A 26170-nucleotide genomic window follows, 5' to 3' on the forward strand; every position below is an offset into this window, starting at 1 on the left:
CATTTATTTTTTCTTTAAATTTAATTTAATATAATTTTTTCCATCACCATGAGGTGACCATTCAGTTAACAAAATGTTTTTCTCTGTTTAGATGTGAGTTTGTGTCCTTTCTTGAGCTGTGAGTATCAATGCCACATGGCACCATTTGGAGGGGCGTGTTATTGTCCTCCAGGTTATGTCGTGGACCAAAATAACACCCGGAAATGTGTCGGTAAGTGACAGGTGGGAACACGTGGTCTTTAATCACAGTGCTTGCCACACAGATGAGGTCTATGATCTTTGAGAAAACAGAGTTTGTGCTTGTGGATAGGAGTATGGTCTGTATAACAAAGAGCAACAGTCCTCGCAGAACACCTGAACAATATGGAGTTTTATTTAATTCTGAGTTTTTGTGAGGTGCACAAAGCAAAACAGTGGTTCTGTGGTGAGTGAGTTGACTGGCCACATGGATACCTGCCTACTACCTGATGATGGAAATAGTCTTTTGTATTTTCTTTTTAAAAATTTGGACTTAGGGTTGGTATGGTCATATTGGTTATTAAATACTGGAATACTTCCTTGTGGTGGGTATATAGCTGTTCCCTTCAACTCCATGAAGTGCCCTACCCTGCTCCCCTGGCTTCTTCTCTAGTATGCTCAAACCTCTCCCAGGTCCAGCAACTAAAGAGTGGCACACAGCAGAAGATCAAGAGGTCACTGCTGCACTGACCACACTGGCCCATGCTCTGCTGGTTGTTAATCCCATTGATTTTTACCTCTACTTGAAGCTAACATTCAAGAAGAACAAACTTGCCCGGCCAGTGTAGCTCAGTGGTTGAGCATTGATCTATGAACCAGGAGGTTACAGTTCAATTCCAGACAGGACATATGCCCACATTGCAGCTCGATCCCCAGTGGTGTGTGTGTGTGTGTGTGCGCGTGCGCGCGCACGCGCTCGTGTGCACAGGAGGCGGCCAATCAATGATTCTCTCTCATCATTGATGTTTCTATCTCTCTCTCCTTCTCCTTTCCTCTCTGAAATAAACAAAAATATATTAAAAAAAGAGAGAAAGAACCAAGTCTGTCATGTTGCTTCCAGCTGATGGCTCATATTGAACTAGGCACCAGTGATTAGGATGGGCTCTTAAGATGGGAAAAGTAGACATTGCCAAGTCATTGATTTTCAGGTTTTCAAGATTTAAACATGACTTTTTAATGCTCTGATTTCTTTTATTTCTTTCTAATTTTTGATATGTGAATAAATGTAGTAGCAGAAAGTGACCATAGAGGTTTAATGAAAAAACTTTGTTTTTGCTGGTGTTGGGAAAAGGTATCTGGAAAGCAACTGAAATGATTCATTAAAATTACTTTTCCCAGGATATTTGTGTTCATTTGGTATTCCTTAGAAATTTGAGATTCTTCAAGGCTTTCTGGAAAAAAGCAAACATGGCATACATAAGAAATACTTTTATAAAAGTATCTCTTCTGAAGTAATTTCTAATATATTCATTTAATTTGGTCCAAAAGACTGAAGTTGGATAAATCCTATGAAGTTATTCAGTCTTTAGTCTAAGCTCATGGTATCCAACTTAATTGTTCTTTCATAATTATGGTTAATGTTAATAACTACTCATAGCCAGAAAAACTTTTAAAATCAGAAATAAACTCTGGTTTAACAAGTTAAGCTTGGAACTCTTGAGAAAGTCTATTCCTCAGTGTTATTGAGAACTGTATTAATGGGGCTGATTTACCTGTTATGCCAAAAAACACAGGACTTTTTTTTGGTCTGATAAAGCAATCCAATTGACATTGTCCTTGTGGTGTTCAAAGTGGAGAATATTAGGTTTCTAATATCACGGACCATATCCCAAAGTTTGCCCATGATCTGATTGCTCCTCTTAACTATATTCAACAAGACATCTTAAGATAAAGTGCTTTATCTAGGTCAGTGCAAGAGATCCTGAGGACTTAGAGATTACTCAGAATTATTTAAGAAACCCCCAAATTTCTAATAATTTCAAAACACTTTATAAATAAACCATTACGACCCTCAGCTGGCATTAAATGAGATTGCAGAATGCTTTTGTGTTTTATCATTATCATTACACTGGGGATGCACTTAAGAAATTTAAAAATATCTTTGACACGAATGTCCTCCTTTGTTGGGTGGCTAACTGACTTTGGAACCCCTGCCTGTGCTCCCTGGCGTTGCTGTGAGGCAGCTCATCTGTAAGTGTAGGCTGCTCCTTTGTCTTTGGCAAATGTCAGCTTCTCCCAACCGCCTTGACTGCCACCCAGCTGCCAATCCGATTTCCAGTCTTTAGTTGTCCAGGCATTGCCTCTTTCTCTTAGTAGAAAAAGAATTCCGATAGAAATACCAGAAGCCACATTCTCAGTATGACATCAGCTTTTCTCTGTTTTTCCTTTCTCAATCCCCAGAGAAGAGTTGGGGCTAGATTGCCTTGCAGTTGGAACTTGATAGGCCTTATATCTTTTCAGTAAAAATGACTTACTCTTTCAGAATCCATAGTTCAGTCTTGTGATCCCCACAACCTGTTCTCAGGCTTCTTTTTTTCTTTTCATGCTGGAGTCCAGATAGCACAATTTCCAACATCTTTCCCCAAGATCTAAGTCCATGATAAGCTTTGGGTTATATTTCCAAGTGTCTAGGGCTTCTTATATGCCAGAAATCTAGGCCACTTCAAAAAAAATTTTTTTTTGCAGCCATTAAGAAATGAAAAACCATCAGAGCATGGTTTTTCTATTGAACCTATTAGTGAATGTAATACAGAAAATTGCAATATGATACACAAGATAATTTCAGAATTTATAGGAAGCCTTCAGTTCATAGCACACTGGAAGCAGTGTGGTCTGATTCTGGGGCACTGGTTTTAAGTTCCATGATGAACATCTTTCATTTCCTTCAGTATGTGCCTGGGACTTTAGCACAGATAACCTCATTTGGTGATCAGCTCAGAAGTCTACATTTGAGGGCCTTTGTAAATGTGAGTCCCTGCCACCTGCAGAGACCTTTTCTGTGACCTTCCCTGTCCTTCCAGAATGTATCTGTTGCCCTTGAGTTTTGAAACTGAGTTAACATTTATTTCAAAGAAGATTATATGTTGCTCTTTTTGTAAAGAGAACTCATTAGTTTCAACATATGACATTATGAAACCAGTTACAGTTACTTCAGCTGAGCTTTTAGAAGACTTGCTTTGGTTTGCTCTTTTTTTTTTTTTTTTAATGATTTTTAAATTTATTTTAAATTTATTATTTTATTTTTTAATTTTTATTGTTGAGATTATTACAGATGTCCCTCTTTTCCCCCATTTTGCCCCCCTCTCCCAATTCCCGCCCTGCCCTAGGCCATCACCACCTTATTGTCTATGTCCATAGGTAATGCATATATGCATATAAGATCTTTGTTTAATCTCTTCCCACTCCCTGATCCCCCCACTTCCCTCTGAGAATCATCAGTCTGTTCCATTTCCATGCCTCTGATTCTATTTTATTCACCAGCTTATTCTGTTCATTAGATTCTTATTTTTTTATTTTAATTTTTAGATTCAATTGTTGATAGGTATGTATTTGTTGCCATTTTTTTGTTTATATTTTTGATCTTCTTTTTCTTCTTCTTCCTCTTCTTATAGAATACACTTCCACATTTCATATAATTCTTTAGCTTTTTCTTGTCTGTGAAGCTCTTTATCTGACCTTCAATTCTAAATGATAGCTTTGCTGGGTAGAGTAGTCTTGATTGTAGGTCCTTGCTATTCATCACTTTGAATATTTTTTGCCACTTCCTTCTGGCCTGAATAGTTTTTGTTGAGAAATCAGCTGACAATTGTATGGACATTCTCTTGTAGGTAACTGTTTTTTTTTTTTTTCTTGCTGCTTTTAAGATTCTCTTTTTGTCTTTTGCCTTAATTATGATGTGTCTTAGTGTGGTCCTCTTTGGATTCCTCTTGTTTGGGACTCTCTGTGCTTCCTGGACTTGTAAGTCTATTTCTTTCACTAGGTAGGGGAAGTTTTCTGTCATTATTTCTTCAAATAGGTTTTTAATATCTTGCTCTCTCTCTTTTTCTGTCACCCCTATAATTCGGATGTTGGTATGCTTGAAGTTACCCCAGAGGCTCCTTATACCATCTTCAGATTATTTTATTCTTTTTTCTTTTTGCTCTTCTGGTTGGGTGTTTTTTGCTTCCTCATATTTCAAATTGTTGATTTGATTCTCAGAATCCTCTACTCTACTGTTGAATCCCTGTATATTATTCTTTATTTCAGTCAGTGTGTGCTTAATTTCTGACTGGTCCTTTTCCATTTTTTTGGAGGTTTCTAGTAGATTCTTGAGTAACTATAACTGTGGTTTTGAACTCTATATCCAGTAATTTGCTTTCTTCCATTTCTTTCATTTGTGACATATTTCTTTGTCTCCACATTTTGACTGCTTCCCTGTGTTTGTTTCTGTGTATTAGGTAGAACTGCTATATCTCCTTGAGTTGGTAGAGTGGCCTTGTGTAGTAGGTGTCCTGTAGGGCCCAGTGACTCAGCCTCCCCAGTCACCTGAGCTGGGAGCTCTAGGTGCACCTCTTTATGGGCTGTGAGCACAGTCTCGTTGTAGTTGAGACGTGATTGCTATTGGTGTTTCTGGGAGGAATTGACCTCCAGGCCAATTGACTGTGAGGATTAGCTGTGACTACAGTGGGAGAGCTGCTGTGTAGGAGACACCCCTGTGGAGCCGAACTTGCTTCAGTGAGGCTTTGGTGCTCACTGAGTCTGCCCCTTGAATGTGTTGCTTATGGTTGTGTAGAGTTGTAATCTGGTATAGTCTGACACTGACCACTGGGTACACTGGCTCTTGGGTCTCCAGGGAGGTGCAAAATCAGCCACTGCCTGGGGCCACCCAGCAGGAGCTACAGAGAGATCTTCAGATTCCTCCTCTTTGTATCAGATTTGGAAGTGCCCAGATGAGGCCCAGCTATGAAGCAAGACAGGCCGGTGCTGGTGCCAGGTCTTGGGCCTTTTATTGATAGGTTTGCGATTCCCTCACCCAGCTGCAGCTTGTTTGACAGATTTTAGCCTGAGCAAGGACAGGCCATTCATATGCAAAAGCCACTGCACACAGCTTGGGTGGGATTTTAAATGGATGAGGTGGGCTCTTAGGGAATCATCAGGGTGGAGTAAACAGAAATGGCTGTCAGTCAGCCCTGCGACCTGGTAGGTCCCAGCATAGGAACAATGATTCCTGTGAGCACCTCTGTCTGGGAGAAAGCTGTCCCTGAGTTCCTGACCCAATAATCCAGTTCCTCCTTTTATGTGTCTCCTAGAGCCTCGCCCTGGTGCTGGAGCTCAGAGGAAGCAGGACCTTATAAGTTCAGTTTGTAGTGCCGGCCTTTTAAGGGAAACAGCTGGGTCTCCAGCAGCCTCTGTGTCACTGAGCCCCAATCCTCACTGGTTTTTACAGCCTGTAGTTCTTACTGCCCATAGGCACTTCTTTTCCCAGGTCTGGGATTCTGGGCTGGGGTCTGGTGTGGGGCTGGGAGCCCTTGCTTCTCTGGGCGGCCTCCACAGAGATGACCTCCCTCCTGATTAAAAAAGCGGTACATGTGGGTGCTGGACCAGCCCGTTCCGTGCCTCCCCACCTCCTATCAGTCTCAGTGTGCTTTCTTCTTTACTTCTCTAGATGTAGGACTTCCATTCATCCAGCTTTCCAGTGGTTCTGGATGATGGTTGTTCTATATTTTAGTTGTAATTTTGATGTAGTTGTGGGAGGGGGTGAGTACAGGCATTTACCTGTGCCGCCATCTTCAAATCTTTCTGGGTTGCTCTTTCAAGCATTTTAATTCGACAAATACTCTCTCTATGGCTGTCATCCTCTGTGTGTCTGACTCATTATAGAGGCATCAGGTGTTGAAAACCTATGCAACATTTCTCATCTTAGACATGGCTCCCCAGTGAATGCCTCAGTCATGATCAAAAATAAAATTGAATAATCCTGACACGGAATCTCGTGTCTTTCCACCATTCATCTGCTGCTGGTACTCTTGACCTGGCGGTGTGCTGAGGCAGTTACAGGATTATTGTTTCTGATTGACAGGACATGCTATTTGTTGACAGAATGACATTGTGGTGCAGGGTTAGGGCAGAAAGGTCATTCAGCATGGTGGGATTTCACACAGCCAAAAGGATCAGAGCATGTCCAAGGGGGTCTAAGCTAAAAAAGGATTTTTGAATTATTTTCAAACCAGTATTTGTTAGTTGGAAGGGACAAAGAGTAAAAAGGAAAGAAAAGTAACAGGATGGGAGGTGGGTATTGTAAAGCAATGTTAGTGTTTTATATAGTTTTCAGTGCCTTTCCTATGCTCATGAAAATACTTAAGTATAGCCCTCGCTGGTTTGGCTCAGTGAATAGAACGTTGGCCTGCGGACCAAAGGGTCCCGGGTTCAATTATGGCCAAGGGCATGCACTGTGGTTGCAGCAGCCTCCTCCCTGGTCCAGGCTCTGGTCAGGGCACATGTAGGAGGCAACCAATCGGTGTGTTTCACTCACATCGATGTTTCTCTCTGTCTTTCCCTCTCTCTTCCACTCTCTCTAAAAATCAATGGAAAAATATCCTCAGGTGAGGATTAAAAAAAAATACTTAAGTCTACTTTCTTGCCTTTAAGTGTAATTGACTATGGATATTAATTAGCCTTTATTTTTCTCCAAATGGAGAATATAGTTTTGTTCAGTCACTAAAAGTGACAGGGATTTATACACACATTCTAACTTTTAAAGTACAGATAGCCCACATGATAGGAGGGGTATTTGCACCCACAGAATCCTAGTTATGTCTTTTCTACTTTTGGTTTTCTTTCCCTGCTCTAAGGTGACTTCAGACCCTTAAGCATAGTCTCATCCGTCTTGCATTCCAAATGAGGTCATGACACTCTGGAAGTTTGAGGGCGAATGTCCTGTACTTTCATTCCTACTGAGGCGAAGCCTCAGGTGCTGTTTTCTCAGGGCTGAGGGGAGGGCACAGAAGAGACAGATGAATGAAGGCTTTTTTATGTAGTCATATGTCCTTTTATCTTGTCATGTTCAAATTGGATCAATTTTTTTTAATTAGTTACAATCCTTGGAAAGAAAAATGTTCTGGCCCATGTTGTTATGTTTGAGAAAACTAGGACCATTAGCTTATTCCCATGACGTTCTTGAGCTTTCTTGTTAAGGAGTCACAAGATGGTGGGCCGTCCAGCAGGTGTGGTAGAATCCAATTCAAAACTCTGACATTTGCTGTAAATATAATCAGATCCAGAAATCTAGACAATTCTAGACTTGAGATTACGGTAGTTTCAGGAATTCTAATTTACATGGCACGGGAACCCTGTGGAAATAGGCTGTGGAGGTCATCCTTCCAGGGAAGAGGGTGGGGTGAAGGAGGGTGAAGAGTGGATGTCAAATGAAATATTTGGCAGCAGTCTACCAAATATAGGATAATTTCTGTACCCTTTAAGATTTATAGTTTAAATTTAAGAAAGACTCTTTATAGTATGTGTTGTTATCTCCTCTATATTGTATTGTTTATAGGTCAATTATATTGAGTCACTTTTTTAAAAGGGTTTATCTTCTTTTTTAAAAAATCCTCACCTGAGAATATGTTTTTTGTTGATTTTAGTGAGAGAGGAAGGAAGAGAGAGAGAGAGAGAGAGAGAGAGAGAGAGAGAGAAAGGAAGGAAGGAAGGAAGGAAGGAAGGAAGGAAGGAAGAAAGAAAAAGAAAGAAAGAAAGAAAGAAAGAAAGAAAGAAAGAGAGAGAAAGGGAGAAATAGAAATAGAAACATCGATCTGTTGTACCCCATATACTCTCTGACTGGAGATAGAACATGCAACCTTTTGCTGTATAGGATGGCACTCCAACCATCTGAGCTACCCAGCCAGGGTTTGAATCACTGTTTTACACAGTGGGACTACGATGGCATTGAACAGAGCTTTATCATGTAATGTACTTTCAATAAATAGTGATTAAACGAATGAGTAATAAGTTAATGAAAAGCTGAAGAGAAGTACTTTTCATGTCAAAATAATTTTAATTTCATTTTGGTTATGATTTAAAGAAAGGTTCATTGATTTCAGAGAGGAAGGGAGAGGGAGAGACATATAGAAACATCAATGATGAGAGAAAATCTTTGATCAGCTGCCTCCTGCACACCCTCTAATGGGGATGCAACCCAAGCATGTGCCCTGACAGGGAATCGAACCTTGACTTCCTGGTTCATATGTCGACCCTCAACCACTGAACCACAGTAGCCAGGATGATATTTGACATTAGAAGAAACCTGGGTAAAGAGACCTTTCCAAATAGTTTATTGCTGTCACAGATTTGTGTCTTATTGAGATTGAGGGGCTGCATATAAGGCAGGTCTTACATTTTTGAAGTAGCACTATCCAATAGAACTTTCTGCAGTGATGGAGATGTTCCATATCTGTGCTCTCCAGTATGGTAACCACTAGTCATAAGTGGCCATTGAGCACTTAAAATGTTGCAGGTCATTTTAGTTACATATAATAAAGGACAGTTTTACAGGAAAGCATTTACATCAATATTCAGATATTTTATAAAGCAACATTAATAAGTGAAATGCAATGCCACAGGGCTAGGAATCCAGGCAGTGTTGTGCATCTTCTGTAAAGTTGTCTTCATGTAAATTTTAAAAAACTTATTTAAATGCTCTTGGGTTTTCCTGCTGGGGGTCTTGTCCAGCATCTAGAAGGGTTCAGGAATCCGGAGAAGGGCTGTTTTGTAAATTATTAAAGAGTCTAGAGACGAAACATAATTTTGGAAGGCATTTTGGGGGGCCAGAGGAGCTTGGCTGTAGGAACCAAGTTCTGCTGTCTCTCTGGACCCCTTGCTTTTTATTAACACAAACTGTCCTAAAGCAAGGTAGATATACATATCAAAGGCAAGGTTTAGTATATAGAATCCATTGTCAGATTGGAGGAACTGCCTTTGGCAGTTCAGGTGTTTGGCCAGTAGGAGGCAATAACATGTAGATTAAAATAACCCTCAACTGTCTGGCAGCAAGCAATCATTTATGCATCCTTTTCAGGTTTGGGGAAATGCCCTTAGCCATTTCCAGCAGGCAATCCTCAAGGTTCCATCAACATTTTGATGAAACTTCTCGCATTTATGACATGCTGGAATCAGCTTCCGGCATTTCCCCCACCCTACAGATGCCTGCTCTGAATTCCTATTTTTTATTGTTTGTCTAGATTCTGTGCTACCTTCAGAGGGTGTATATTTAGACAGACTCATCACCATATTCCATTACAGCTTGTCCACATTTTTTTTCAGAGGGTGATCAAGAAATGTTGGTAAACATAATTGCAAATGTTTATTTCCCACATGGCAGATTTTGATGATTGCCAGGTATGGGGAGTTTGTGACCAGATGTGTGAAGACCGAGTAGGCCATCACCAGTGCCACTGTGCAGAAGGCTATATCTTGGAGCATGAGCGGCATTGCAAAGCCAATACTTCCAGTGAGTAAAAGAAGGACACTTGTATCTCTGAACACTATACTTGTGACTAATATCCTGCTCCCAGAGCAGATGACAAAAGAAATAACAGCATTTATGCAGATGGCAGGATTAATAATCACAAATCAAGAGTGGCGCCTGCTGCTGGAAGAATGGCTCAGCATGAATGATTAGGGACTAATTTGTGAATTAATGATCATTAATAGTTTTTTTATTGGTTGCTTGTTCACTTTGGGCTTGGACTATTATGTTATCCACCACATTTAAGCGTGGACTAAATTTTATGCCTACATTTGACCTACTGGAGCATCCATTATTTTAATTAGTTTACCTACCACAAATGTAGGAGACAAGTATATATAGAAATAATTTTGTTATGCAAGATTTAGGGATGGTTCAAAATGGACTTGCTAAATTTGGATTACAGTTTGTGAAAATGCCTTTTTTCTGGGTGTTTTGTTAGAATCAATCTAAGAGTACTACTAGGTTATAGTAGAGAAAAGTCCTGGGGAAAATCTGTTAAAAAAGATTACTCTCCCAAAGCATTTTTTGTCACTATGAATTTCATGTTTGTGAGTATATAAATATAGCTGATTTAGATCATTCATTGCCATGTGATTTCCCAGTAATTGTGTGTTTTACGCAATCTAAAATTACACCTGGGATAAAGTGCTTATTTCATCTAGGATTCTTGAAAAAATCTGATATATTCCCCTCAGTTGAATTGAAAGTGAATTGGACTAGTAGTCAGGACACTTGAATTCTTGGCAGCCTCTGTTCCTAATTTATTGTGACTTTGGACACTTCATTAATTTCTCTGTTCCTCAGTTTGCCCATCTGTAAAATGGGTAGAATGACACCTATATGCCTGCCTCAGAGGTTTATTTTACAATAAGAAATACATAGGACATACTTGAAAAAGCTGAAAAGCATACCAGTTATAAGTTACATAGTCATTGTTCATTTGAAGGAGTGATAATGCCTTCCTTTTCACATTTAGCTGGTGAGGCCTCTGTTATCTTCTCCAATGGTCGAGATTTGCTAATTGGTGATATTCATGGAAGATCCTTTGAGGTCCTGGTAGAATCTCAACATCGTGGAGTGGCTGTGGGTGTGGATTTTCACTATCACCTACAAAGAATCTTTTGGACTGACACGGTGTTAGATACGGTAAATAGAAATTTCAGGAGCATACTTGGGAGCTGATAGAACCCCAAGCACAAAGTGTTGATAGCTTTTTACTTTGGGGGGAGAAGAGGGAAAAGTTTCTTTGTTTTCTAACAAAAAGGGCCCTTGAGATATTTTATGTTAATCAGCACCTTTTTCCATGCTATACTATTACATGGGACCCATTAAACAAAGCAGTCTATTATATGGATTAGCCTTGAGCAACTTTTAATTTTATTCGAAATGGAGTCCAAAAGCCTAATTAAAAGAAATAGTAGACATTCTTTCAAAACTGGATAGATATTTGGTAGTAATTTTTGAAACTTGATAATTTAAAATGTAAAAAGTACTCTGCTTTCCTGTATGATAAAAATCAGATTTTACCTTCATCTTCTAAATGGAATCATAATCGAGGGTTGGGTAACAAATATTGACAGTATTTTGACTAACAGCCAAATTTTCATTATACTGACTTATTTGGAAAGTGTGATGGGTTTAACTTCAACTTTGAGTAATGTGGTGACGATTTTTAAAACATAAATTTTAGAGACTCCTAAAGAGTTACATGGAATTTTATTTCTCTCTCTTACATTTCTTTGTACCATAATTAAAATTCTAATTCAATTAAGTTGTATAAAATTTTTAAGAAGTATAATAACCTGGGTTTTTCTTTCAGGTTTTTTCAGCTAATATTCATGATTTAGACACCGAAGAAATTATCAATGTTTCCATTGATGATCCCGAGAATCTGGCTGTGGACTGGATTAATAATAAACTTTATATGGTGGAGACCAAGGTTAACCGTATAGATATGGCCAATTTGGATGGAAGCCACAGGGTTATTCTTATAACCGAAAACTTGGGGCATCCTAGAGGAATTGCCCTGGACCCAACTGTTGGGTAAGTGATCTGAAGACGTACTGATTCCAGTATTTTTGGAGTTTTATCTCTTTCCCTATGCATAAGACATCCATTGGACTAATTGAAGGTTAATTCTGAGTTCTTTTTAGGCTCTGTGTTCTAGAACCCATGTTTACTTTGTGTTTCTGTTCATAGAAGCTGTAAAGGAGTTGGCTAAATAGAACCTTATTTGAGGATATGTAATCCTAAAACATATGGAATACTAAAAATGTGATGTTTTAGGTGTATGAATTTATTCTTAATGTTTGCCATATTCGCTTGGCTGAGAGATTGGACTCTGTTCTGACTCAACCTAATAATATTGTTACAACTAAATATTACTGTTGTTTCACTATTATTAAGATGATCACTCTAGCATGAATTGGCTGTAAAGTTTTTTAAATTGGGAAATAAGATCCAAACTATCCCCCTTTTATAGGTGTTTTTTTTTTTTTTTTCCTCACAGACTGGGGTTGGGATGTCAATGTTAATAATGCAGTACAAGTTTAGTGTGGCTCAATCCAGTAAGACCGATAATGCTTACTTTTCTCTAGGTATACATCCAAATATTACTGATCTCCACATTTGAGAACAGTTATGGAAAACGTAGCTTTCTCTTAGGTTTTCTCAGCTGTCTTAGGAACCTTGAATAAACTTGAGGCTACTACAGTGTTGGTGAATGGTGATTATTCATTCCTACTTCCTGATACCTGCTGTTCTTCCTTGAAAATGGATATGTTCTATAGACTAAGCCTTAGAATCAGGAATGGAGGAGGAAAATGGCTTGATAACTATTTTAAAATATATTTGTAAGCTTTCTTGGGGACAGGAGAGAAAGTTAGGAGGGTGGATATGAATTTTTAGGCTACCATGTTAGTGCATTTTAGTAGTTGTTGTTTGGAATTGTTGCCTCTCCTGATTGGCCTTCTTAGTTTCTGATTTTTAATGCTTCTTGATTTCTCTGTTATTTTATATGCCCAGTTCTCTAATCAGCTGGAGGAAATTTCCATTGGTCTAAACAAAAATAAACAGGTATTTCAGATAAGCTTGTAAAGTAACTGACTCTTTTCTTTCATCTTTTGTTTTTCTTTTTATAGATATTTATTTTTCTCAGATTTGGACAGCTTTTCTGGTGGACCTACGGTGGAAAGGGCTTTTATGGATGGCACTAACCGTAAAGATTTGGTTAAAACAAAGCTGGGATGGCCTGCTGGGATAACTCTGGATTTGGTATTAAAGCGTGTTTACTGGGTTGACTCCCGGTTTGATTACATTGAGACTGTAACTTATGATGGAACTCAAAGGTAAGAAGTACTTTTTATAACTTTATGAGTTTATGGAAAGTACATAAAATTTATGGAAAGGGATAGCAAAGGAGCATAATTAAAATATTGGTTTGGGTTGACATGACCTTTGAATGACCTTTGTGTTGACATTCGCATGGTGACCTGCTCTGAGTTTTAACTTCTTTTGAGTTCCATAGTACAGTCATCAAATATTACCTAGAACATTGTTCTTTGATTTCTCCTCCCCTTCTTTCACTCTTAGATAAGGCACATTGTTTTCATTAACTCCTGAGTTCATTTATATACAGGAACATTATACTCTGGGTCCCTTATGGTTTATTTTTAAAGACCACTTGGTCTTTAAGCTTTCTAATATCCCCCCAATAAATAAATGCTTTATTATTTACTTAACATTTTCTGGTGGAAATTAATTGGATTTTACTCAGCCCTTATATATATATTTCAAATTTCAAAGAGAAATTCTGACTCGTATTTTTACTTGATATACTTCAAAGATACTTACATAAACAAAATATTTGAACATAGAACATGGCATATATTTTTCTTCATCTTATTAGTCTGATTAGAGCTAACTATATATTATTTAAATTTTTAACTATTTTAGATCCTTTCCTTTTGGTATTTTCAAAAATTGGTCTTAAAATTGACAAGATAAATTACTTTGTGCATTCAGCCAATAAATTGACCAGTTAAAATTTTCAAAATGACTGGATTTATTGCCTTCTCAATGAAAGGCATATTATAGCTTTGTTTTCTCCTTTATCTCTTTTGTAAGGATGGTATCACAGTTTGCCAGTGGATTATATATGCTTAGAACACTCTCTACTTGGTTAAATCAAGTGATTGGGCATTAAGGCTATGACTTTTTATCATTGAAACTGTTTTCCTATAGTGAGAGTATGAATTAATTGAATGAAAAAATATTCGTTAACCTGATAAGTCATATATGAGCAGTTGAAAAATGCCCTATTTTTTCTCTTTCACACCATTATATTATATAATCCAAATATTTTTATGCTAAGGTTAAACTAAAACATGAAAGATAAAAATTAATAGAGTTTCAGAAAGATGTGAGTAATTTGCTGCCTGTGAGGAAACATCAAAGAGATAATAAAGCTCAGGAGTACAGCTGAAGTCATAAAGTCATTGCCTCTTGCTTTGCCAGCAGGTGGCATTCAGGGTTCTGGAATTTGCTAACTGAAAAAGAAAACCATTCTCCAATCTTAATGTACCATGTCGTTATTGAATGTTTCAAAGTGTGTGCTAACTTGCCACCTTAGTTTTCTTCTTCTTTTTTTTTTCTCTCCTATAGTATTTCCAGTGTTATTATCTTCAAGTCTTTTCTTAGAGTTCTATTGTGCTTTTCAGTTTTCAGGGGCTGCTCAGATTTTTCTCTTATTGTGCCAAAAGAAAAAAAAAAAAAAAGAATGAGTTTTTCCTTGGGTTATATTCCACCTCACTTTTTAAAATATGGCCTAACTGAATTATCATTCGTGTGGATGTTGTCCTGGCAGGCACTGTTTGGCACCTTTCACTTCTGTTTTCTACCCATTTAAACAACTCTGGACATGCTGTATGATCAACTGAGAGTTTCATCTAGTAGAGCCTTAGAGTGGTATAGCACTGTTTTTTTTGCTCTCACTAGAGCAGTGGTAGGGAACTTCAGGCCTTCGGGCCGTATGAGGCTCAAGAAATCATTTGGTCTGCCCTGCCAAGGCTCTAGGGGTGAGTTAATTAATATTTGACTAAACATAGCAGGCTAATTTTTAAGTTGATAATTTTGTATGGCCCTCGAATGATGTTATAAATATATCCAAATGGCCCCTGGCAGAAGAAAGGTTGCCCACCCCAGCACTAGATTGACACCAAGAATAGGTCTGTGTGTTTGCTGTGGGTTGAACTCTCGCACTCACTGACCTGCACCCTAATTGCTGAGGAATGGTCAGTGGTCCAGTGTGAAGTCAATGTAGAAGGCATCCTCTACCATCTGATTCCTGTTACACTCTTTCACCGATGGATTTCAAAATGACATGTCACATCTTTTTTTTTCTTTTCTTTTTTTATTTTTTTTTAAATTAAATCTTTATTGTTCTGATTACATTTGTTCCTCTTTTTTTCCCATAACTCCCCTTCTCCCAGTTCCCGCCCCACCCTCCGCCATCACTCCCCACCCACTGTCCTCATCCATAGGTGCACGATTTTTGTCCATTCTCTTCCCGCATCTCCCATTCCCCTTTCCCCCCCGCCCAAGAATAGTCAGTCCATTCCCCTTCTATGTCCCTGATTCATTGTAATCACCAGTTCATTCTGTACATCAGATTATTTATTCACTTGATTCTTAGATTCACTTGTTGATAGATGCATGTTTGTTGTTCACAATTTGTATCTTTACCTTTTTCTTCTTCCTCTTCTTAAAGGAAACCTTTCAGCATTTCGTATAATACTGGTTTAGTGGTGATGAAGTCCTTTAGCTTTTCCTTATCTGTGAAGCTCTTTATCTGACCTTCAATTCTGAATGATAGCTTTGCTGGATAAAGTAATCTTGGTTGTAGGTTCTTGGTATTCAGTACTTTGAATATTTCTTGCCATTCCCTTCTGGCCTGCAAAGTTTCTGTTGAGAAATCAGCTGACAGTCGTATGGGTATTCCCTTGTAGGTAATTGAGTCTCTTTCTCTTGCTGCTTTTAAGATTCTCTCTTTGTCTTTTGCTCTTGGCATTTTAATGATGATGTGTCTTGGTGTGGTCCTCTTTGGATTCCTTTTGTTTGGGGTTCTCTTCGCTTCTTGGACCTGTAAGTCCATTTCTTTCACCAGGTGGGGGAAGTTTTCTGCCATTATTTCTTGAAATAGGTTTTCAATATCTTGCTGTCTCTCATCTTCTGGCACCCCTATTATTCTGAAATTAGTGCGCTTGAAGCTGTCCCAGAGGCTCCTTACACTATCTTCACACTTTCGGATTCTTTTTTCATTTTGCTTTTCCAGTTGGGTGTTTTTTGTCGAATCTTTGGTTTGATTCTTGTGCTCCTCTGGTCTGCTATTTGGTATAATATTCTTTATTTCAGTCCGTGTATGCTTACTTTCTAATTTCTTTATCGTAGCATCGAGGGTCTCATTAGTTTTCGTGAGGCTCTGCTCAAGTTTATAGCAAGCCCTCAAAATTGCGATTCTTAGCTCCATATCCTCCATTTCTGTCATGTTTTTTTGTCTCCGCATCTTTTATGCTTTCTTGGTGCACCCCCTTGTGGTCTTTGTGCGCAGTCTTGTTCTAGCCAAGCCTTAATTGTTGTAGTTAACACTAGAGGGATTTGACCACCAGGCCGACTGGCTGTAGGAATCAGCTGTGTGGAAAACGTCTGTCTTCTGGGGAGGCGCTAATCCAGCCTTTGCCTGAGGCGATCGGCAAATGGCTGTGCGCAGGGTTTGGGCGGGGCGGGATCAACAGGGCGGGCGGAGGGAGCAGTTATGGCCGCTCTCAGTCCCGTTCCCAGAGGTTCTGCTTCTCAGAACCCCGGCAGCCGCTGCAAACCTTGGAGAGAAAAGCTGCCCTCAGGTTCCAACTGATGCCGGATAATCCCGCTTCTCCCGTTTGAGTCTGGGTCCCTAGAGACTCACTCGGATCTGGAGCCCAGAGTCTGAGACTCACTCCCGACCGAAAACGACAACCGTGCCCTCAGCCACCAGCCCGCTTTCGCGCGCACCTCGGTACCTTTGTATTTTCCACACTGCGCCTCCTCTGAGCCTCGGTTTGCTGTTCTCTTTCCTTCTAGTTGTAGAGTCTCTCTTCAGCCAGCCTTCCTGTGGTTCTGGGTGATGTCTGTTCTGTCTTTTAGTTGTATTTTTGAAATGGTTGTTTGCGGCAGCGGTCTCCGGTGTTTACCTACGCCGCCATCTTGGTCTCTCCTCTACCAATAGGGCATGTCACATCTTAGCCCTTTTCTATGTGGGGCAACCTTAAAAGAATGAAGAGCAAGTGTGAAAATAGTGGTAATTTCTCAAAAAAAAAAAAAATCTACAACAAGTTAGGATTGGGCCTGGAATTTAAGTTTCAAGGGTCTTTTCCAAGAGACATGACCATCCTTCTATCAAATGTAGGTGGAAATATATCTATTTTATCTACAAATTCTATATATGCAACAAGAAATTATTTAGCCTTTTATGCATTAGCTTGAACTAATTTGACGTTTAATCAAAACAAAGCAAAACAAACAAAAAATTGTATGCTATATATCTTTTGTAACAGGAAGACCGTGCTTCATGGAGGCTCACGCATTCCTCATCCCTTTGGAATAAGCTTGTTTGAAGATAGTGTATTCTTTACAGATTGGACAAAGATGGCTGTAATGAAGGCAAACAAGTTCACTGAGACCAACCCACAAGTGTACTACCAGTCTTCCCTGAGGCCCTTTGGAGTGATTGTTTTCCACTCCCTCAGGCAGCCCCATGGTAAGCCCCACAGCAATAGACGCTGTTAGGTACTGGCCTTGGAAGAAAGGTTTTCTCAAAGCTATGAAGTTAATAATGGGGGGAACCTCATGAGATTTGGGTGGTATTCTCACATATATGAATGGTTACCTAGAGAGTTAAATCTTCTGAAATTGACTCTGCGGGGAACTTAGAGATTAATTTAACAGATATTTATTGTCACTGTAATGTGCCAGATCCTGTCTAGATCCTGGGGTGATAGCGGGAAACAAACCAAACCAAAATAACTATCTTCATTCTACTGGGAGGAATCTTGTAATTCAACCCTCTAATATTACAGTTGAGGATACCGAGTCCCAGAAGAAGATAATGACATGCCTAAGTATTGTCAGAGCCATTTTCCCCTTCTGCCCTGTTGTACGTGTAAGACACCTGTCCTTCGGTTTGCATTAGGTTTGACACAGGCAAATTGGATTTGGTGACTCTGGTCACTATTTAAGAAAAAAGAAATAAGTATTTGCTTGTATATCAATTAAAATAAATATGAAAAATTAGATTATAATTATAGAAAGCTTAATATTAGTGAACAGTCATTCAGAGAATGACATTTCACTCAGAGACTCTTTGTGTTAAGTGACGGATCTCAAATCGCTCCTAAACCGCCACTCTTGCCACTTTGAGTCAGATCCCACCTGGCTGAAGGAGAAAGACTATAATTAGGTTGATTTTTTAAAAAAAGAAACCATCTACTAGAACCAAAACATTCAGATGAATATCCTTCAATGTAGTCCTCCTTGGAAAACATACACTTCATATGAAAATACATGCTATATCTGAAAACATTTCCAAAATTTCTATTTGCAATAGTCAGTGCATGAGCCCTTGACCAAATATATTGTCCAATTTTATCATTCAACTTATTTCTATTATTTGCCTCAGAGTGATATCTGGCTGCTGTTTTTCCAAATCAATCCACCTGAGATGATAGACTATTTTAAGGAATAAGTCAAAGGCCAAGAAGATAATTTCAAAAGCACATAAAACATTTTTAGCTGTGGCAGCATTGTGTACAGTGAGCTTCCCAAGGTCCCTGTGTTTGAGGGCGGTTTTTGGAAGTGTAAACGGGTTTGTGTTGCAAACTTCCATGGTTTTGGCGTCAGATCTGAATTTAGTATAGCTGGCGAGCCACTGAATAATCTTGAGCAAGTTGTTCTATCCTTTGGAGACTTGATTTCCTCTTCTGTGGAATTGGGGTACTACTACTTACCTTTTAGAGTCATTGATTGTAAGTTGGTTTACTTACAGAGTAAGCATCCAGTGAATTATAGTTATCTTGTGAATGGTAAAATAACACGGTATTTTTTTTTGGGGGGGGGGAGCAGTTATTTTCCAATCATTGAGGCTAGCCGACACAATTATTGGGGAAAGGGGACCTCCCAAATTATCCAGTTGCAGGAATCTTGTGTGTTTTTTTTTGCCACCATTAGTTTGAGAGTGTGAAATTGAGAGGGCCAATGCATCTACCTAGTAGAGGTGAGTGTATATAGTAGCAACCCATAGCACTGTCTCTGAATTTTAAACCCATTATTCTGTTTCACCTACAGGGCTCAAAAGTGGCTTCATGTGTCTGGAATAATTACACATTTCTAACTGAGATTTTACCCTGTGCATTTTTTTCCTCCAGCCAGCAATCCTTGTGGAGATAACAATGGAGGCTGCGAACAGGTCTGTGTCCTCAGCCACAGAACCGACAATGACGGCCTGGGTTACCGCTGCAAATGCACCTTTGGCTTCAACCTGGATGTGGATGGCCACCGCTGTGTTGGTAAGAAATTGGTTTGGACTGTCTTTCTGGAAGGTGGTACAGGGTCATGTGCTGCTCTTGGACTCGGGCCATCTCGGCAGGCATCTCTCCCCTTTATTCACAGAGCTGTGTTTGAGCAACATGTCTATCTCTTGGGATTCACCTTTAATTCCACATCTAGGGTTTCCTGGGGCTCCCTTTCTCTCTTGTCTCCTTCCCAAAATCTTTGTCTACCTTTTTAACTATGCTTTTGAAATCCCATAGGATTTCATTTTGAGTTCTTTTTTAAAAAAATTGATTTCAGAGAGGAAGAGAGAGATAGAAACATCATTGATGAGAGAGAATCATTGATCAGCTGCCTCCTGCACTCCCCTACTGGGGATCGAGCCCACAACCAAGGCATGTGCCCCGACAGGGAATAGAACCGTGACCTCCAGGTTCATAGGTCGATGATCAACCACTGAGCCATGACAGCTGGGCTACAGATTTATTTTTTATGTTTATTTCAGAATTATAAAATGTGCTTTATGGATGTATAAGTAATTTGTATGGAATTCAGAGAGGGTAAGAACCATGCTGTGGCTGACCACGCTGTGTCCTTCCTCCTATAGCTGTTAAGCAATTCCTGATCTTTTCATCTGAAGTGGCTGTTCGAGGGATCCCATTCACCATCTCTACCCAGGAAGATGTCATAGTTCCAGTGACAGGAAATCCTTCTTTCTTTGTTGGAATTGATTTTGATGCCCAGGAGAAAACACTCTTTTTTTCAGATACATCAGTAGACATGATTTATAAACAAAAGATCGATGGCACAGGTGAGAATTCTGTTTTCAGTAATAATGCTAACAAATATAATTTGCTTAGGAGAATTTTGCATTCACTTCTTAAGCAGCATCCTTTACTATAAGACCTTCCATGTCTTTGATTGCCATCTATGTTGGAATTATAAATCAGTGTGGGGAGACTTCTGATAGGGCATTTACTGAATGTTTCCCCCCTAACCTGGGGAATGAGGGCCAGGTCTGGGAAGGCTTCTTCTTGCAGGTGCTGATAAAAATCTCCACCCAAGCTTTCTGAGGTTCAGATTCATAATGCCAATTGCCTTTTGGGCATCCCACAACCACCTCAAAACCAATATATCTACACAGACACCTTAATCCCATTTCTCACATACCTCCTGCCTCAGGAACATGACCACTTCACCCTTTCCATCCTCTCCCTATTCCTTCCACTCTTTTAGCTTCTCTCATTAACTCATAAACCTCCAGCCATGCTCTGGGACATGTGAAATTCTCTCTCTCTCTCTCTCTCTCTCTCTCTCTCTCTCTCTTTCTCTCTCCCTCCCTCCCTCCCAGTCCTTGCTTTCTTATAGCCCCTCAATTCACCACTCCCTTTGGGAAACTTCTCCACACTGTCAACTTGCCATATTCTCCATTCAGAGACTGCTTTCATACCATCCTGTGCATTCCTCCATCACAGCACCCATTACTATTTTATTTTTGCTTCTCGGATTAATTGCCTTCCTCCCTCCCTCTCTCTCTCACTTTATTATAAATACCTTGAAGGCAGTGTCCCCACATCTCTATGACTCAGTTTCCTCATCTGTACAATAGTATGTGGGCCAGTTCCTGGCTCAAAGTAAGTGCTCAATATAAGCTATTATGAGTAGTACTATTAGCAATATTGTGTTTTCTAAATCTATTCTGGTGGAATGTTTTACAATTTTCTGGAAAATGAGTGGAGAAAGCACAATGATTGGGTTTCCTACTTTGAAAGAAAGAGGTGAAATTTTTACCCTGATTTAGATTTTCTATGGTGAGAAAAGGGAAAAGAGGAGAAAAGGCATAAAAATTTCACAAAGAGGAAAGTGGTCTTTTTTTTTCTTTTCTTTTCCCTGTACCTTCTAATTTCCTTTCTGGTATTTTTGCTGGTCTTTTCCAAACTTGGCAGCTCTGTGGCTATGAAAGGCTGTTGATGAGAGGGCTGGGCGGTCATACCGCAGAGATATCCCCCAGTCGTACCTGGCAGTGTCGGCTTATCAGAGCTGTCTGAGGGTGGTGTTTGTGCGCATGGGAACTCAGGTATCTCTTCTTCAGATGTTCTGCAATGAGAATTTTTTTTTTTCCTCCAACAAGGGAGGAAACCCAAGCCATATCATTCCTGGTTCTATGTATCAGAATTATATCCATTCTTTGAGATCTAAACTTTTGGGCATGGATATATTCTAGGTTCATCTCATGTTGTAGCTCAGTTTTTTTTTGTTTTTTTTTAAAGAATTTTGAATGTTACTGAAATGTGCTCCAACTCTGACATGAAATTTATATATGCAGTAGGAGGAAAATGTATGTCTAAAATATGCTTAGTTTAAACCATGTCCATATTTTAACTTACAGGAAGAGAAATTCTCACAGCTAACAGGGTGGAAAGTGTTGAAAGTTTGACTTTTGACTGGATTTCAAAGAATCTCTATTGGACAGACCTTTCTTATAGGAGCGTGAGTGTCATGAGGCTAGCTGATAAATCGAGACGGGAAATAATCCGGAATTTAAATAACCCACGATCAATCGTAGTCCATCCTATTGCCGGGTAAGCGTGTTCTTGTTTTCCCGAGAGCTTGAAACTGAATAGCTTTTAGAGTTAATGAAAAGTGATGTCATAGGGATTTGGCAAGTTCAGCAAATAAAAGATTAACTATATAAATTGAAATCACCTTAAATTTTATCCCTTTAAGTAATCACTTCATCTCCTTCAAAAAACTTTCTTAGTTTCAGCTTCCCTAGTCTTAATAGAAGTGGTTGTTTTTCTCCCACAATTGCAGGGGACCAAACAATGTGATACAGATTCATTAGGGAAGGAGTGAATATACAGCAGAACTAAGCAATCCCAGTTGAAAAGCCAAAGTTTACCGCCCCCCCCCTCCCCCCAGTTATCTTGACTCTTATCTTTAGTCTATGTTCTCTTAACCCTTAACCTTTAGCTCCACCTCAGGGATTTTTTTGGAGAAAAAGACAGCTCAGACAAAATTGGCCCCTTACTTTAAGACAGAGAGGTCCAGAATTCCAAGAAAACTCACCCAAATTCACCTAATGCAGAGCAAGGAGCTGGTGGGGTGCCATAGGCCCCTGCTGGTACCTAGCATGGGTCTGGGTCTGCAGGGTGGTCCTGGGTGGGCCTGCTTGGAATCCTGCCACACTACACCACCATAAGACCATCCAAGTCCCAGCACCTGTTGTATTTGAATGGAACAACAGAAGAAAAAAAAGACTGATAATTCACTAAAGCCTTGTTCACTTGGCACATAGTAAGCACTGTACATGCATAATGTCATCTAATCCAAAAGCTAGTTTGTCAGTGGGTTATATATAATGCCTGTTTTAGAGATAATTAATCTGAGGCTCAGAGAGATATAAAGTAGCCTGCTCAGGAACCCACACTTTAAAAAATATATATGTTTTTAAAGATTTCAGAGAAGAAGGGAGAGGGAGAGGGAGAAGGAGAGAGGGAGAGGGAAAGGGAGAGGGAGAGGGAGAGGGAGAGAGGGAGAGAGAAAGAGAGAGAGGGAGAGGGAGAGAGAGAGAGAGAGAGAGAGAGAGAGAGAGAGAGAGAGAGAAAGAGAGATATCAATGATAGGTTGTCTCCTGCACGCCTCCTACTGTGATTGAACCTGCAACCTGTGCGTGAGCCCTGACGGGAATTGTGGTTCATAGGTCAATGCCCAATCATGGTGAGGGTTCCACACTTTTTAAGCAACAGGTAATATTTAAACTCCTGTTTGACTGGAAAGCCTGTGTCTAATAACTCTGTATGCTGTCTCTAGGATATTTTATATTTTAATTTTCTCCTTATGAAATAAACATAAGAAAACCAATATTATTGTTAAGAAATTTTATTACACCATAGACTAGAGAGTTAAATTGTTGATTTTTGAATGAATTTATGTTAAACTAAATTTTTGGCATTTGGTTTTGAAAAGCTGTTACATTCCTTTCTTAATGACTCCATTTAAATAATATGAAATCATATTTCAGAAAAGACTAATTTTAATTCCTAAGGCTCTTATGAAAGAAAAAACCCCTCCTCCCCCACCCAAAACTTATCTTTTTGCTGTTCCTTAGAATAAAAAGAGATGTTCTGAGTAAGATAATATTTAAGAGTCATTTTCATTAGGGATGAAATGCTTGCCTACAAATTAATCTATTCCTCATGGAAGATGACTGAAGAGTGATGTAGTGGATCCAGGATGTTAAATCCAGAGAGAAAATCATTTTCTTGCTCACAGCTTATTATTTCATTTGAATAACATGGAATATTTAAAATGTAACTTAAATTTGTGTCTTTAAAAAAAATCTACTTGATGACATAATTGTAGGTCCTATGTCTGGTACAGTGGCTCTGCTCTGGATGTCCATTTCATGTTATTTGTCTTTGTGAATTTGGTGATATATTGAAAACTGAACCTTTAATTAAGAATTAGATCAGTTGTATACTAAATATGCTTAATAAACAGATACTTGCCCCCCTCTCCCCATGGAAGCCTAATAGCATATAAAGAAAATGAAATTATCTGCAGCAAGTCCCTGGAGAATTTGTGCTTGTGCTAAATCTTTCTAAGGTATGTAATATGTCCCAGTGTTAACATCTTTGATTTATCACTGCTTTTTCTAGGTATATATTCTTCACTGATTGGTTCCGTCCTGCTAAAATTATGAGAGCATGGGGTGATGGATCTAACCTTTTGCCTATAGTAAATACAACTCTTGGATGGCCCAATGGATTGGCCATTGATTGGGGGTAAGTAGGAATCATCCCAAATTACTGAGTTCCCAAGCCCGCCTCTGTGCCCACCAGAGCCTCTCAGCCCACAGTTCCTTTCCAGGTGCACAAATTTGTGCACTGGGTCCCTAGTAACAATATAAAAGACACCAGTTTCTGCTGGGACAAAAAATACCACATTCATGAATATTCTGAGGAAATTGCTAAAGGAGCAGAATGATATGACCTTGTAGAAGGTCAGTATGAAGGAGATAAGGCCTAAACCTCATTAGAAGTAGGATAGGGATTTGATGAAATGGAGGTTATGTGTAATTGTTAGAGGGAGCATCTTGAGGCTAGGAAATCTTTGGTGTCAATCAAATGTATATTTGTCTATATTTACTCTGGGAGAATTTTTGAAGTAGATATAGTTCTCAAAAAATTGATGATCTATTTAGGAATATAGGAAAATGTGACAGGGTAAATAAGCTTACAGATATGCCAAAGTAGTTTATAGGAGAAAAAAGGGAGGAAATGTATTTAACTTTTCAAACATAATTAGCTACCAATATTTTTCTTCATTTATTTATTTAACAAGGAGAAAAATTCCTAACTCGACAATATTTCAAGTTTTCTAAGACACCTAATTGAAAATCACTACATAAAAGTAGCTATATCTTTTTTTGGGGGGGGGATGCATAAAACTTGAATTTTATTGAGTATAATTTATTTTAAAAATGTTTGTTAAATGTGTCAATGGAACATACTGTTTTTGAATACCCTCATTTGCTATTTTCTGGATAACAACTAAATACTTTATTATTTTAGTGCTTTACGATTGTACTGGGTAGATGCCTTATTTGATAAAATTGAGCACAGCACCTTTGATGGTTTAGACAGACGAGTCCTGGGCCATATACAGCAGATGACACATCCATTTGGACTTACTGTCTTTCAAGGTATGTTCTGAAGTGATAAAAGTGTGTGCTGCTTTTATCCTTCGCAAGTTGTAATAGCAGACTCGCCCTCATTTAGCAATCTCGCAATTCTGGCAAATCTCACTTTAGAATACAAAAATGAAAATGCTGCTATTATGTATAGACAAAATGCTTGGTTTTTTGATTGAATAGTTCACTTTTAGAGTATATTTTTTGTTTAAGATACTGTTAGATAATAATATTGACAACTTGTATGGGTATAGCACATTATAGAATACACATATTATTCAATTTAACATACCAAGTACTTTATTATATAAATATTAAACAAAGAAATAGTAAATTACGGCCTTCATCATTTTGAAGAATAAAACAGCAACAGCTGTAGTAACACTGTATCATTTCATTCTCTGATGGTTGCAAGAACCTCTTCAGAATTTTTGTGGAAAAACTATTATATATATTCATCAACTGTATACTCACTGAATAACTGAAGCTTTTTAGTCACAGTATTGGGTAACATCATCTTTGTTATATAGAAATGTTAACAGTGATCACACTAATGTATCAGTTTTCCTTCTCTCAGCTTTCCTCTTTTTTTCTTCTTTTTTTGAACATATTTATTGTTGAAAGTATTGCATATGTCCCCTTTATTTCCCCCCTTTGACCCTCTTTTTTAAAAATATTTTTTTGTGTTTTTGGTTTTTGTTAACCCTCACCCAAGGATATTTTTCCCATTGATTTTTAGAGAGAGTGAAAGGGAGGGAGGGAGGGGTAAAGAGAGAGAGAGAGAAACACCGATGTAAGAGACACATTGATTGGTTGCCTTCTGCATGCAGGATCGAACCTGCAACCTAGGTACATGCCCTTGACTGGGAATCGAACCCATGACCCTTCCATGCAGGGGCCAGTGCTCTAACCACTGAGAACACTAGCCAGGGCTCAACTCCACTCTCGAGTGTAGTAGGCATGCAATTTTGAGTTGAGTTGCTGGGAATAAGAATGTAGCTTGGCACATAAAACTGGAGATTTATTTAGACATGGTTCTTTGAATAATTGCATAGCTTCAACGGCCAGGCCAAGAGGGTGAGGAGAGACTAAAATCTACCCCGGTCTTGTTTGACAGATCATAAGTAGTCTAGTTTGGGGGGTGCCCTTTTGTGATCAACCAAAGGCCTTACCCATAATGCTAGTTGTGTCCCTGGTTGAAACCTCCTACTCTGAATAATTAGCACAGTGCTTTAAAAAAAAGCTAGACACTGAATATAAATCAAAGACTTTCTCACATGCATATAGTGTGGAATGAATAGCTAGTAAATATATTACGTAGTCCATCCTGCTGTCTGTTTATCTGTGGAGGAGTGCATGGTATTTAAAAGTATTTA

General features: G+C 38.9%; 1 protein-coding gene across 1 annotated transcript in view; it reads left to right on the plus strand.

Annotated features, from left to right (window-relative positions):
- The window catches only part of LRP2 (LDL receptor related protein 2), a 213557-nt gene that overhangs the window by 70730 nt on the left and 116657 nt on the right, over positions 1 to 26170 (plus strand). Inside the window, exons 9-19 of the mRNA XM_070423495.1 lie at positions 92 to 211; positions 9371 to 9499; positions 10497 to 10666; positions 11340 to 11563; positions 12661 to 12867; positions 17110 to 17312; positions 18976 to 19116; positions 19707 to 19910; positions 21489 to 21681; positions 23761 to 23886; positions 24676 to 24806. Coding sequence (XP_070279596.1) covers positions 92 to 211; positions 9371 to 9499; positions 10497 to 10666; positions 11340 to 11563; positions 12661 to 12867; positions 17110 to 17312; positions 18976 to 19116; positions 19707 to 19910; positions 21489 to 21681; positions 23761 to 23886; positions 24676 to 24806 — 1848 coding nt within the window. The remainder of the gene's footprint in view (positions 1 to 91; positions 212 to 9370; positions 9500 to 10496; positions 10667 to 11339; positions 11564 to 12660; positions 12868 to 17109; positions 17313 to 18975; positions 19117 to 19706; positions 19911 to 21488; positions 21682 to 23760; positions 23887 to 24675; positions 24807 to 26170) is intronic.

The sequence above is a fragment of the Myotis yumanensis genome, unplaced genomic scaffold (genome assembly GCF_028538775.1).
Source record: "Myotis yumanensis isolate MYYU_CA2020_CCGP unplaced genomic scaffold, mMyoYum1.0.hap1 SCAF_8, whole genome shotgun sequence".
Classification (NCBI taxonomy): Eukaryota; Metazoa; Chordata; class Mammalia; order Chiroptera; family Vespertilionidae; genus Myotis; species Myotis yumanensis.